This window comes from Sycon ciliatum, chromosome 10 (genome assembly GCF_964019385.1).
Source record: "Sycon ciliatum chromosome 10, ocSycCili1.1, whole genome shotgun sequence".
In the NCBI taxonomy this organism is placed as follows: domain Eukaryota; kingdom Metazoa; phylum Porifera; class Calcarea; order Leucosolenida; family Sycettidae; genus Sycon; species Sycon ciliatum.
In genome coordinates this window covers 8,148,690-8,163,018 of record NC_088652.1, presented here as the reverse complement: position 1 = coordinate 8,163,018, position 14,329 = coordinate 8,148,690, and the positions used below count along the sequence as shown (strand labels likewise).

At 46.3% G+C, this 14,329-nt stretch overlaps 1 protein-coding gene across 1 annotated transcript; it reads left to right on the top strand.

The window, feature by feature from the left end:
• The first annotated feature begins 2,103 nt into the window (after positions 1 to 2,103).
• LOC135826306 (mannose-binding protein C-like) lies at positions 2,104 to 10,847 on the top strand. Its single transcript, XM_065338929.1, has 2 exons — positions 2,104 to 2,302; positions 9,710 to 10,847. Exons 1-2 carry the CDS (start codon positions 2,275 to 2,277, stop codon positions 10,360 to 10,362), a joined length of 681 nt encoding a protein of 226 aa, XP_065195001.1. The 5' UTR covers positions 2,104 to 2,274; the 3' UTR covers positions 10,363 to 10,847.
• Positions 10,848 to 14,329: the final 3,482 nt, after the last annotated feature.

The window sequence follows — 14,329 nt, the reverse complement described above, 5'->3', positions numbered from 1 at the left end:
TCCTGTTGCCGAGGTCCCGGTATGCTCCTCCTGTTGCCGAGGTCCCGGTATGTACAGCCTGACAGCGTACTTTTAAGTCTACTGCTGGCCTCAAGCGCCATCGCTGTGGACCCCGCCCGAATCGCCCTACAGTGACTGATCGCCAGCACTTTGAACATCATTGCCGAGTCTGTAATTGACGCCAGTTTCGGAGGCGACAGGCCCTGGAGCGCCATTTGAAGCACTACCTACCTCTCCCCTAACCTCTCTGACAGTACCTCCCTTCTGGGAGCAGCGTGGTCATTTCTTGGCAGCTGTCAATAGTAGTAGTAGTAGTGTGTGTTTGTGTGTGCGGGTATATCCCTTTGAAAATCAAAAACAGACAACAGCAGACCTCTCATCATTTGAATATTAGTAGATTTCCGGGTAGGCGTTCGTTTCGCTGGTCTAAGCTTACCCTTGCCTTTACGTACTCCTAGTGTGAGTCTACAAAGATCCTAACACTAGGCATACATGTATGCTGGAAATACATAGTGCTGGACTGGCACAAAACAAGACAGGCCAGTATACGCGAAAAACAGAGTCAAACACTTGTCGACTTCAAGGAAACACACATCCTGTTCTTACGAACAACTGGTAATGACATTTTCACAATTCAACGGAGTGGTGCAGTGCAGGCTAGGAACACTCGCTCTCCAAGCGTCAAAAAGCAGAAAAAGCCTATCGCTTTCCTGCGCAATTCCTTGTGGTGTGAGGCACGCTTCGGTGTTTTCGTGATCCATTTTGAGAAGACAAATCACAGGTTGTGCCCGCCGTCAGATTTGCTAATAACCAGGTCAACCGGTTAATGAAGAGGCCATCCAGTATGGCTATCTCCTGCCGTTTCATTTTTGTTCTTGTTATGGCGTGGATTTCCGTGCAGCTCGCATCAGGTAGGCCTCTTGATTTCATCTTGCTTGCGGGCTAGGTCGGCAGGTTAAAATTGTTATACCGGTATCTTAATCCTCGGCCAGAATGACCACTGGTGAATTGCCTTATTCTAGGGGTGCGGTACGTGGAACTTGCCGTGTAGGAACTAATGTAAACCTGCCCCTCGGCACAGTTGAGATTCGCGGCATAATCGGGCTTTGACACTAGTCAAGAATAACAATGATGGACTTTCGTGTCCAGGTCATCCGTGTGAGTAAAATTAAGACACGACCACCGCTATTCACTTGTGCCAGTCAGTGAATGCTTAACAGAACAAAATGAAAAGGTTCTTCGGATGTACTGTTACATGGCAATAGGCTGTCATAGAGGAGTCAGGTGTGCAGCCTGAGTATACCCGCATTCTGTAAGGCATATGGCATTGCTCTGCCACTTTAAATCGGCTCCCATCCCGCAGCACAGCTAAGGATTAGGTCAATATGAATACATGTACGGGTTTATGACCATTGTCTCACGATATGAGACTGTAGGAACTCTCAAGGTTGGAGATGTTGTCCTTCTTCCAGTCAAGAAGTCTGGAGCTATTACCCGCTACTGAAAGATACACCCAGCCGGAATAGTGTATCTCGCACTGCAAGCCGACACACGATACTACGAGGAAACCCCCTGTAAAGCTGCCGACCCCGCAAAACACCCACGTTATTATTTGTAGTAGTACAGTACTTGAAAGATGTTGCCGGGCAAAATTCTCAAAACGTTGTTGTTTGTACTATTTGACAGGAAAGAACTACTTAATTCATTTCTTTTCAACGAAAAATCATGATCATGACCGTGTACCACTTGTTACATACTCAATATAGGTATAGGAAGTTGATCTGATTTACTGACTTCTGGTGCTTTGATGTTGTTATGATCATGTAAGGAAGTAGAGCAATCGCAACAGACAAGTCTATAAATTTTACAAGGTACGCTTGGTAAGCGGGTGAAACAACCTTGATTGAAGAAACGGAAGCTCCATACTACGTCATAATCATGATGATGCTTGGCAAAATCGGCTTTAAAACTAATATAGTATAGTAGTATAGTACTAGAGTGCTTAAAAGATTCAAAGATTCAATACAAGGTAATGACACTGAACTCTGAGTGCTAGTTGGATATGTGATCTGTTTAATTTTTGATTGTGCAGGACAAAGAAGATACTGTACGCTTACTCCGTACCTTGGACGGGTTACGAATGGACGCAAAATCCTGAGGAAGGAACATAACCCCTCTCCACAAGATGGCCAGGCACGCGCCTGGTACCCGTTCACATTGACTGTATCATGTGGCTTCGGGTATCACGTGACTGGAAGAGGAGGAGCCGCAAGAATGGCTGTGATGCGGTGCATGGAAGATGGTACTTTGCAATGTTTAGGGAAGATACACATGTAGAAGGGTAGCTAAGCTCAGGCAGAAGTAAATGAGCGATATGACTAATACAAGTACTTCCAAAATATAAAAGTAGAGGTATAGCACTGTTCACGATGAGAGTCAACTCAACAATAACATTGGGGTTGGTGAAAGTTGGACATAGCAAGATGGAACGGGAAACGAAAAACGGTAAACATGGAGAGTAGGTGCAACAACGAGAAACTAACGTGCGAAACAATAACATGCATGGTAAAACTTATCAAACTGACCCGACAGCAGAATTATCGAGATCTGAACTGACAGACAGACAGGCGTTCTTGTGATCACAGCGACCCTTTTATACCAGACTGTTAGGAGGTTTTGCGGCAGCAAGGCGATGACTACATGTCCTTCGAATGACTCTCCGGGGCGCAGCCTATACATGTAGACCAGAAGGAGCAGCTGAAACTGGGAGAGCCTTTGGGTAAGAGACAGAGGGACATACGCGCACACAACAATAACAACCGTATACGAAAATGGGACAGCTCCCACAGGTGATTCTCAATAAAACTGCCTGAGAAAAACAAGACAAAGAGCAGAAGGGAAGACAAGCTGGCAAAGGAAGCATAGATAATTATAGTAAATGGGATATTCTAGCTCTGACCATTTGCTGATGGGTCTGATAAACACACCTTCCACGCCGTAGAAGACGCGTTCCCAGGGATTCGGAAAACTAAGCCTGACTCAATCGTACACGGACGGTGAAAAAACATCCGATGACCAGGTTCCTAAGCCCTCTCGCTTAGGCGAGGAATACATATTGTGTGCTAATCACACCGCAACAGTGTAGTAAAGGACACATATGGACTTCCAAAGGGATCGTGTACGCAAGTCCAGAACTACAGCGAAGCACATACACAATTACATACACAAATGTGCCAGACATTCAGAACACTATTATGGCCTCGGGCAAAGTCATCATGGCTCCAAAAACTAATTCTAACCCAGCAGGTCAAAGTGGCAGGGGAATTGAGACTGGGAAAGAAAAGGACAGCACAAGGTGAAACACTCAACGTTACAGTCCGTTTCAAAAAGATTTGCAATCCTGGCGATCGCCCGCGGAGTTTGGCGTCTTACCGTATGAGCACTCGAGCGCTGCCTGGAAAAACTCACTGTGAACTCGAAGAAATATTCCGCGCGAAAGCAGGAAAAATGACAACTCACTCACGTTGATACAGTCATGTATATCTGGTTTACAACAAACGAGTTCTTCCTCGTATCGATAATGGAGTCAGAGAGGACATGTCGAGACGAAAGAGTTGTAAATGTTGACGAGCGGCATGTGTCCCAATTCGTTTTGTGACCAAAATAGTTTCTTTGAGCTGCGATGCAGTTTACTCACCGTGTGACGACATCGACACGGACTCATTCCCAAGGCCATGTGACTTCGAAGACATTTTGAGAAAAGCAGACGCTTGTGAACGCTGATAGAAGACGGCGTTGACTGCTTAATTCAAATCAATTGGCGATCTTGAAACTAAAATAAATCTCAAAAAGCTACGGCGCGATGACTTCCATATTCATTCACGCGATTGCAGTGTTGTGGGTGTGTTCACATGGCGTGAGCCAGTCAAGTGTCAGTCAGTTCGGCAGGAAGCGCGAGCTTCAACAACAAGTCGTTTGGTGCAGCCATCTTCTTTGTCTTGTACCAGCTTGATCACCAAAACAATGAAAACAAAGTTTGACTTGAGGATAGGTTGGGATTTGAACTCACAACTAATTACCGGTACTTCATGGTCAGCAGACAGCATTCATAACCACAAGGCCAAAAAGGAAAGGATAAATCGTGGGTTTTGATAAAAAAAATCGATACTGGCTTCCTGGGCAAATTCTAAACCATGGGAAAAGGCTGGAAACCTGGCCGAAATTCTAACTCCTTAACGGCTGGTCCAATTGTTCCGAAACCTTCACAGAACAATTTGCCGTGTCCTAACAAGCCATTCTATGTAGAATCTACTTTGTTGTCCAAATTTCCCTTATCTACATACTTTTTTAAGACCCAAACATGATTGTAAATCTTTTTGAAACAGACTATAGGAGCTGTTGTCTAGGTGAGGCATACGTACGGTAAGAAGACACCTGTGGATATTTGGAATCCAAGGATACTTGGCCCTTCCCTGGGCATTCGACCAGCAATCACTGTAAGATCTGCACTGTCATGACGCCTATTGCCACAGCAGATGCATAGCATCTCATCAAAGATGCTATGCATCTGCTGTGGCAATAGGCGTGATCACGGTTCAGCCTATCTCCAAGATTTCTTGCCAATGCAATACTGCTAGCGTTATAACGATAGTTTCTGCATGTTCTGAGCAGAGCATGCAAGAAATATAAAGCATCTTACCTCCTACCTCATGGTCCGTTTCGAATAGCGCTTCAGGAACGATCGTGATCGTGTGCATTGTGTCGTGTACCAGAAAGCATTATTCTACGTCACGATCAGCAGCGGTGATCACTTGTCACTCCAAACGACAAGCTTCTCCTTGCGCCACCAACATTTTTCGTTGCAACAGTTGATGCAAAAGTGACTGAATTTTGCGTGTAGTTTTTAGATTTTACTGCAAGAGGAATGATGAAATCACGTGCCTCGTGACACAAGAATGCCAGGTCTCGTAGGTCTCCTAGATCATTGTTCCCTTCAAAAGATTTTGTGCGGGCTTTGGAATGTTGATCTACACCCCAAAGCAAACCTATCGGCAAAATTTGAGCGAAATCTGAGAGATCGACTTGCACATATGTTCTGGTTTTCTCAGACATGCTCTCTTAAATACATTTACATGCATTACTTGTATTGTCACTTCATCACGGATCAGCTTATGAGAAGGCTAGCCAAGCTTGCTTAGCGATGCCGACGCAATAACGTCGAAAAAATAATACCCGCTAGAGGACTAAAGAGCAGAGCGATGTGATGGGACCTGTTTACATCTTTGTCCACTTACAGTAGTGCAATAAATGTCAACAGTGTACATGTACATGTACATCGAGGATGCCACTTGTTCTCTTATTGTAATGCTACATGATTGCCAACGTACCCCGGTCACCACCCCCTGCAATCACAATACCCACTATAGGGCTGAGCAAACAAGACCACTGTGTAATGAATGAGTTTTATTTTTTATTGTAACAAACTTGGTTTTGGTTTTTGATTGAAGTTCTTTATTTTACACATGGATTTTTCTGATTTCTTCTCCAGTGTATTATTTATTGCATTTTAAACCATTGTATTAATTTGCCCGTGAAAGAGCCCGAAAAAACCCGTGTAGGTGATATGCTCCGTAGGATGTCAATCCCCGGAGGCACCTCACAACCAGCAGATGGGTTTGATGATACGATTGCTTTTACTACTTTTATTAGAATGACTACTCAATTATATTATGGGAAGAGATGGCCAATGTCAGATCCGAAAAAAGGACACATCAATAAGATGACATAGAAAAGAAGACAGACAATCTAACGAGGAAAAAAAACAATCGATTGAACAAGATGTCAGAATAAAACACGCAATGGCAATGTTTCGGGGGGTGGGGGATGGAAGGGTGGCTAAGCCAACAATGGATGAACGCAATGATATCAACTTGCTTAGGATTAGAGGGATTGACAGAGAGGACTGTTCACAACTACAGCCATCCCAACAATATTATTTGCTGTCGGTGTAACGAAAATGTGACACAGCAAGGTGCAAAGGAAAACGAAAAGAGAAAAAGAATATATGGAAGAGTAGGCGCTAGAATCGAGAAACTAAAGCTTGTAACATTCCCACGCATCACAAACCTTAGAAAACTAACCCAACAGCAGAATTATCGAATCCTGAACTGACATACAGACAGGCGTTCTTGTGAGCATGGAGCATCGTTAAACATTCCAGTACCACCATCCATCTCCACACAGTCTTCACCGCCCGGACCCACGTTGTTTGGCTCGCCCTTCAGAAAGTTGTTGATCACAGCGGGCCGCCCAGAGACATCTACGAACCTTCCCTCGGTTTTGAAATCATTGTAGAACAACCAGACACCAGGAACGCCTGTGAACGGGCGGATGAGATTCTCTAGGACAATGAATTCTTGCATGTTGCTCGGACTGGCCAAGTCTCCACCATTCCGTCGGCAGTTTCGGCGCGCTTCTCCACGGGTCATGGGGCGATTCTCGTAGCGGTAGATCAAAAGTCCAGTTCTGGAGTTTCTGCAACATTGGACAGTCATTGAAGCTGTTCTTGCCTCGCGCTTGCTCACAGCACTGGAGGTGCTATTGACCTTCTTTGCAGTTGTGTAATCACCTGCTGCACGTCGCTCCTCCGCCAGTTGACGTGCCTGATCAATCTCGTCTTCGTCCATGGAGGATAAGTAATCTTCAGCATCGCGCTTACTCTTATCCGCGGTAATGTCGTCAGCCAAAGTCATTGAGACCAGGCACAGAACAAACGTCAGAGCAATGGTAAGACGCATCATGGTTGTGTCACTAGAGGAAAGAATATATTTCTGATAATTAACACAGCTGGCAATAGCGACTGGAGGTTGGAATTGATCAAATGAGGGTTTCGTCTCTGAACTTAGTCAGCTCATCATGGTCCTTTTATACTCGCTTTCGTGAGATCTTTGAGGCGGCCAGGTGCTGACTAGTTACTATACTATAGCTCTTTGTTCCTGTAATATCGCTAAAATGGACTGTTGACGCTGGGGGAACCGTTGGTTAGAGTAGGGACAAGCCATACGAAAACACGTACATAATGCACACAGTCTTTAGCATGAACTTGTTGAGGGCATGGGAAAGGGAAAAGTCTGTGGAATACAAAATGACTTTCACCACTTCAGTATCTGTCGATTATACTTCACTGCTGATGCAGTGAGACTTCTATCAGAGTCGGGGCGCCGCTGCGGTGAAGACACAATGGCAACTGTTTTTCATTTAAATTACCCGGGGAAGGACCAAGCATTCTTGGATTGCAATCACTGCTGGTTTCTAGTTACCGAATGTTTGGCCTCGTCAAGCGCTCATGACGTAGGGATATTTCACCTTGTGGCGTTCTTTTCTCATCCTGTCGTAGGCGTTGCCACATTGAAAAGCTGGGTTGGCGGAAGGTATTGGAGCCAATATACTTAGTTATGGCCACGCGGTGTCCGTAAGATCGACGTCTAATTTTTCTTATCCTGCCGCTACTGAGGTTATCCCTCCCAATCATTCAATTTTATACATGTAGGTGTAAAAGCGTCACCCACTACCGTGTTCAGGCAAAGTTGGAGAATGCCTGAATAGTTTCAAAGCTGACTACACCCTTCTCCTGCCTACAAACACACGCACACGCAAGCACCCATGCAATCCCTCTCTCACTCTCACACACACGTTGCCCGTGGACGACAAGGAATTTACGACATGCCGGCACCCCGGAACAAAATCAATGGGCATGGATATCTTGACTCCGCTCGTCTCCAATAGCACCATGAATAGTTTTGAAACTTGAATGCTGAGCAAATAGTGTTCACGCTAAGCGACTTGCCTCGTTGTCGCACTATCTATCTGTATATATATCTCGTTACCTTGGTGGACTGTTCTGTCATAACTGTTAGCATATGGTTTTTTTTACCTTTATTAAAAAGTGAATAGTTTTGAATGTCCCCTATGCCTATGGTATAGTGCTCGGCCAGCTGAGCAATGCTCGTTAAACTTCGATCCTTGATATGAGTGACGTCTTTCTCTAAGAGGTCTGCCATCAGGTAACTTTAAAACGACGAATGGAACATGGAAAATACCAGCCGCGCTCTAACACGCGTGCGCTTCCATTATTGTTTATCTCCGGGTTCCCCAGGTTTGCATGCATAGTACAGTGTGCCTCTCAAGGGTGCAGTGCGTGTCCTGGCCCTGATCTCAACTAGCGTGCTTGTGTAGCCGTCACCACTTAGCACAAGAGCGCTAGTACTAATAGTCTCTTGTACGGGCAAAACCAAAATTTGATCATGACTGCCACAGGTCGAGTGTGATACCCAGGAGTACGCATTGTTCACATTATGCATAGTGCGAACACGGTGTTTGTACAAGCCACTTGGAACCAGTGGGTGTTCATACAGGAAAATCCAGTTGCATGCCAGGCATGTAAGATGTGGTCCGCGTATCCAGAAAATTTGGTGGATAGGGGGAAATTTGATTTAGGCACCAACCTATTAAAGTGGCATAATTACATGCAGTGAGATGTTACTTGAAAGTAATATTCTAAAGGTCAAGGTATCGATTGCCGCACGGGATGGAGTCCGCCCTGCACACCCAGAAAAACATACATGTACTAGCGGTTAAACATGTACATGTATACGCATATGTAAATGTTGTTTTTTTGTTTTTTTTTTACTAAGGCCACAGCTTCCAATCATGACATGCAAAGCAGCGGTGCAGCATCGCAGGCATGAATCGTGGACGTGGTGACGGGGTCTGATGTGCTCCACCGACCTAGGGTCTCGACTTCACTGCACAGCAAACGCGTCGAAAGAAAACGGGGGCTAATAATTATCGGGAGATGGGGGAAGAAGAAGAGAAGAAAGAAAGAGAGAGAGAGAGAGAGAGAGAGAGAGAGAGAGCGAGAGAGAGCGAGAGAGAGCGAGAGAGAACGAGAGAGAGCGAGAGAGAGCGAGAGAGAGAGAGAGAGAGAGAGAGAGAGAGAGAGAGAGAGAGAGAGAGAGAGAGAGAGAGAGAGAGAGAGAGAGAGAGAGAGAGAGAAAGAGAGAGAGAGAGAGGGAGAGAGAGAGAGCGGTAACGCACCAGCAGGCACCCCGCTAACGCAAACGCGCATGTACACAAGGAGATAAGCCGAAGCTGGAATCCGAGCCGCTTGTCAATCTAATAATTATTGTGTAGGCTTTCTGGGAGACTGTAATTGCAATTTAAGATGAGTACTTTCCCAGTTGGTAATGCGAACATGGCAGCATGCGGTTGAAGACCATTCGCAACCAGCTCTAATTGAACCATACTGCGCCCACTGCACAGCATTCTTTCGGATCTGTGGAGAGTTGGCCGTTCCCAGGGCATTCTAAGACCTGTCACCATAGCATTATTAAGGATATACTGGCGTCGCCTTTTCGTACTCAGTAAGACGTAGGGTGTCTAAGCCAAAAATACTAAGAGGATCCTGAAGCAGTCGGCACCTCCCCGTTAAAGAGAGTAGCAAGCATACAGTATAAAATGGGCAGCTGAAACAACAGAAACCAAACCAACAGTTGATCCGCATCGGTCATATAATTAGTCGATATTGACAAAATTAGCCTTCAGAAATATTCTCTACTTTCCAGTGAAGTGAATATGATGCGTCTTACCATTCTTCTGGCGTTTGGTCTGTGCCTGCTCTCAATGACATTGGCTGGCACAATTTCCTCAGAGGATAGCGGAAGCTATGCTGAGGTTCTCTTTGACTCCCTGGACGAAGAGGAGATTGACAAGGCACATAAATTGGCTGAGGAGACTGCATCGTATGCGAGCAAGAGCCATGCTGAGGAGTACTTGGACAACCTGGACGAAGAAGATATTGATCAGGCACGTCAAGTGGGTGCGGAAGCACATTCAGCAGGTGCAAAGAAGGCCAACAGCACCTCCAGTGCTATGGGCAAGCGGGAGGCAAGAACAGCTTCAATGACTGCTCAGTGTTGCAGAAACTCCAGAACTGGACTTTTGATCTACCGCTATGAGAGTCGCCCCATGACCCGTGGAGAAGCGCGCCGCAACTGCCGACGGAATGGTGGAGACTTGGCCAGTCCGAGCAACATGCAAGAATTCATTCTCCTAGAGAATCTCATCCGTCCATTCACAGGCGTTCCTGGTGTCTGGTTGTTCTACAATGATTTCAAAACCGAGGGAAGGTTCGTAGATGTCTCTGGGCGGCCCGCTGTGATCAACAACTTTCTGGAGGGCGAGCCCAACAACGTGGGTCCGGACGGTGAAGACTGTGTGGAGATGGATGGTGGTACTGGCATGCTCAACGACGTTCCCTGTTCACAAGAACGCCTGTCTGTCTGTCAGTTCAGGATTCGATAATTCTGCTGTCAGTTTGCCAAGGTTTGTGATGCACGCAATTGTTGGCCAGGTCATTTTCTCGATCCTCTACTTCCCCCCCCCCCCCTCTCTCATTCTCTCTTATTTTTCTTTCTCTCAGTTCTATTTCTTATATTGCTATCTGCAACTTTGTTTCACAGCTTATGTGAATCAAGCATTGTTGACTGCTAGGGTGGTTATGGCTGTTAGCGGTGCATTGCATGTACTTCACTCCATCTGCCATTGGTGAAAAATCATGTCATTAGCGGTCTTTCAGTGCTAGCCTTTACCCCATTCCAGTTCCTCCTGAATTAGAATCAAAGTATTGAAGTTTCTGAGGTTGCATTTCATTGCATTAAAATGTATTGCTTCATGCCCCCCCCCCCCCATCCATGTTTGTATTGCCATCCCATGGTTTCTTCGCCGTGTCGTTTGCATTCACCCACGATGTAGTCATTCCAATACCTGCAATCCAATCTGGTCTCTGATTTTGTGTCTTGCGTGCTCCCAGTCAGTTTTTGGTGTGCGTGTGATGTAGACAGTGCACGTCTTTACTCTGCATTAAAACATAATCGGCTTGGGTGAGACTCGGCTAGAGGCTAAGTGTCCCGCATCCGTATGAATGTCACCACCCATCCTTCAAGGATTTTTAGTAACCTTATTTTAAACTCTCTTATTTTTGACCCCCACAGAAACTTGTGATCTCTAAGCGGTCAAATATAAGCATAATATTGACCGCTTACATTGACCACTTAGTATTGACCACTTAGCCCTAGGCGAGGACTTTAAACTTTTTCCTCAACTTAGAAAAAAATCAGAACTGAAAGAAGAAAATCTGAAGTCAAATGTTGGGATTTGAACCCAAACTGTCAGATTCTCAATCAAAGAACTTGGGGAACATATGTACTACAAATGACAACTGAAAAGTTCTGTTTACAGAGAAGTAATGTCCACTGTAAACGGCATATGAACATACTATGTACTATTACAATAATATTCATTTCTTCCTATAAACAAAGCTAAAAACAGCGTAGGTATGCTATGTCATGATAAATCTATTACTGCCCTCATAATCGGTCAATATATGAAATATATTGACCTCTTTAATCGTGCAATAATAGATACTTAAAAGGTAGTTGCCTATCGGATTACAGTAGGAGCAGGTACGGATTTGCGTGATCCACATTATTGATGTTTGCTGAGTTTTGATGAAGACGGATTGCCATTTTAAAATTCGCGTCTCCCAGAACGTTCCCGCGTTTAAATTCACCACCATCTTTGCGCTCTGTGGCCAACCACATACATGTACATGTACATTGTACTTGTACATACACTCATTTACCCAACTTTCAAAGGCTTACCCTCTGGATATGTAACAAAATGTGTTCCAGAATTCTGTTTAATTACATGCACATGTATTTCATTACAATGTAGGTTGACCCAATGCTGTAGACAGCAAGCTGGTTCGGCCTTTTAAAAGCAGGGCCTCCGGAAGCAGTTTTCAATTGGTCGGGTCGTACCATTTTCTTTTATACTTTGTGTACTGTATAATATCAAAAAACAAAATCAAAAAAGGAGTCGCCGTATGCTGTCCATGGATTAATAGATGGCTCCCGTAGACCGGAATATCGCTCGGCTCTTCGGGCACACCTTCCATTAATTTCGGCAAGTGATGCTCCCGCTGATGTATGGTCAGCTGCCACATCTGCGATCAAATCTGCAGCAGACACCGCCATTGGTCATCTGCACCGATCCGAGGCTAGGAACCGTTTCGTTCAACCAAACGCACAGGTTGCTCGGCTTTCACTGCGGCAACGGGAACTGCGAATATTAGCTGAGTCCGGACACCATGATGCTGCGCAGCTGAAGAAGGAGCGCAATCGTGTCATGCATGAAATCCGTAATATCCAACGGACCGAAGCCAACTCTCGCCTGGACAGAATTGCCGAGGCGGTTGAGAGCGCTCCAACCTCCGCGCAAATGTTTATAGCAGCCTCCCAGCTCAAACGTGGCAAGCCGCAGCAGCTCTTCGTCGAGTCGGCTGATGGTCACATCCTCATGCGCGATGAGGAAAAGGCATCTCGCATACGTGATCACTATCAGGGGCAGTTCAACACTTCTGATGACCTGCTGCCACCGCCAGCTCCGCACACACTGGAGACGCCCGTTTCCACCGAAGAAGTAGAGGCGGCTTTGAGACGACTGCGAAATCAGAAAGCATGTGGGCCGGATGGTGTATGCGCAGAACTCCTCAAATACGGTGCTGAGTACATCTCCCCGATCATCACCACCATGATCAACAACAGCATCACCAGGGGCGACCACCTGTGTAGTGTTATTGGTCCAGGCATATTGATACCGTTACCAAAACCTAACAAGGCGCGGGGACCAGTTGCAAACCTGAGACCGATTGTATTGCTGAACACCCTGCGCAAGGTCATTTCACTCGTTGTGCTCAAACGTATCACACCACGTGTGTCGCATTATCTTGGATCCACTTCGTCTGGTTTCAGGCCTGGCCGTGGCACTGCCGATGTGGTGTGGACACAGCGCTGGATTTCGGCTAAGGCCACCCACTTCGTGTGGGATTGCCACGTCCTTGGCCTCGACATGTTGAAAGCATTCGACACCATTAGCCGCATAAAGCTCCTTGCTGTTATGTCAGAGATTACCGGACCTGACGAGGCTTGCCTGATTCACCATTTGCTGTATGGTACAACACTCTCTGTTTTAAGTGGGTGCCACTTCAGCGGAGGCGTTTGTTAGCACGCTAGGTACACCACAGGGTGATGGGCTGAGCCCGGTTCTGTTTGTTTGCTACCTGGAAGCAGCACTGAGGGAGACTCGAAGCAAACTACCACCACGGCCAGACACTGATGCAGCAATACCACAGGAAACAGGATATGCCGATGACATATCCTTCTATTCGACTGAGCGACAATGGCTTGCCAACTCCCTACCCGTGATAGCTGACGGCCTGGGTGACTGGTCACTCAACGTTAACAGCAGCAAAACAGAGTGGCTTCACATCTCTGCCTCCACCACCGAATGGCGAAGATCGAAGCAACTTGGCTCTCTCTTGGGGGAAGAGGAGGACTTGAGCCGACGAATGGACCAAGCATCAACATCGTATGGCCGCATGTATTCGCTCTGGATACGACGTCAACTTGTATCCGAGGAAACCAGGCTTCTTCTCTACAATGCCATCGTCCTACCAACACTGTTATACAACTGCGAAACCTGGGGACTGACAGAGGCTGCACTGGAGAAGCTGAACGCCTTCCATAGACGTCAACTACGGAACTTGTTCGGAATTAGGTATCCCGCCATCATCTCCAACAAAGACCTATATTCCAGAGCACACACACAGCCACTTTCGCACACCGTTGCTGTCCGCCGTTTCCGGATGTTGGGTCATGTTCTGAGGATGCCCTCAGATGCCCCGCCACAGCAGGCAATGGACAACTACTTCCGTCGAGATGTCACTGGTGTGCGTGGACGCCCGAAATCGAACCTGGCCACGGCAGTCAAGGCAAGCACAGCTGCCAGAGACATGCCACTGAAGACCATGACTGATCTGAGTGGGCTCAGAATGCGCGCTTTGGACAAGCAATCATGGAGGGAACTCTCAGCCTGAGCTGGTTTTGCTCGCGGCTGCAACGCACGGGGTAGTGAACCCAGGACAGAAGCGGACCAGGCATCATGACTTTGCACATCTATCGTTATGCTGCTTCATTACGCGACCTGTTTTATTATTATTATTATTATTACTGTATAATATGGCGGGAGCGTATGCCCTCCTCAGCTTTACACATGCATTGGTTGCCACAAAGTTGGTCCGGTATTAACCTGACCAACCGGACCGGTGCTGGCGGGCCTGAAAAGTACCCAATTATCAGGTTGATAAAACACGTGTCCGTCTACACGCGTCGAGCATCACACGATTTATCCAAAATGCACAGGGTGTACT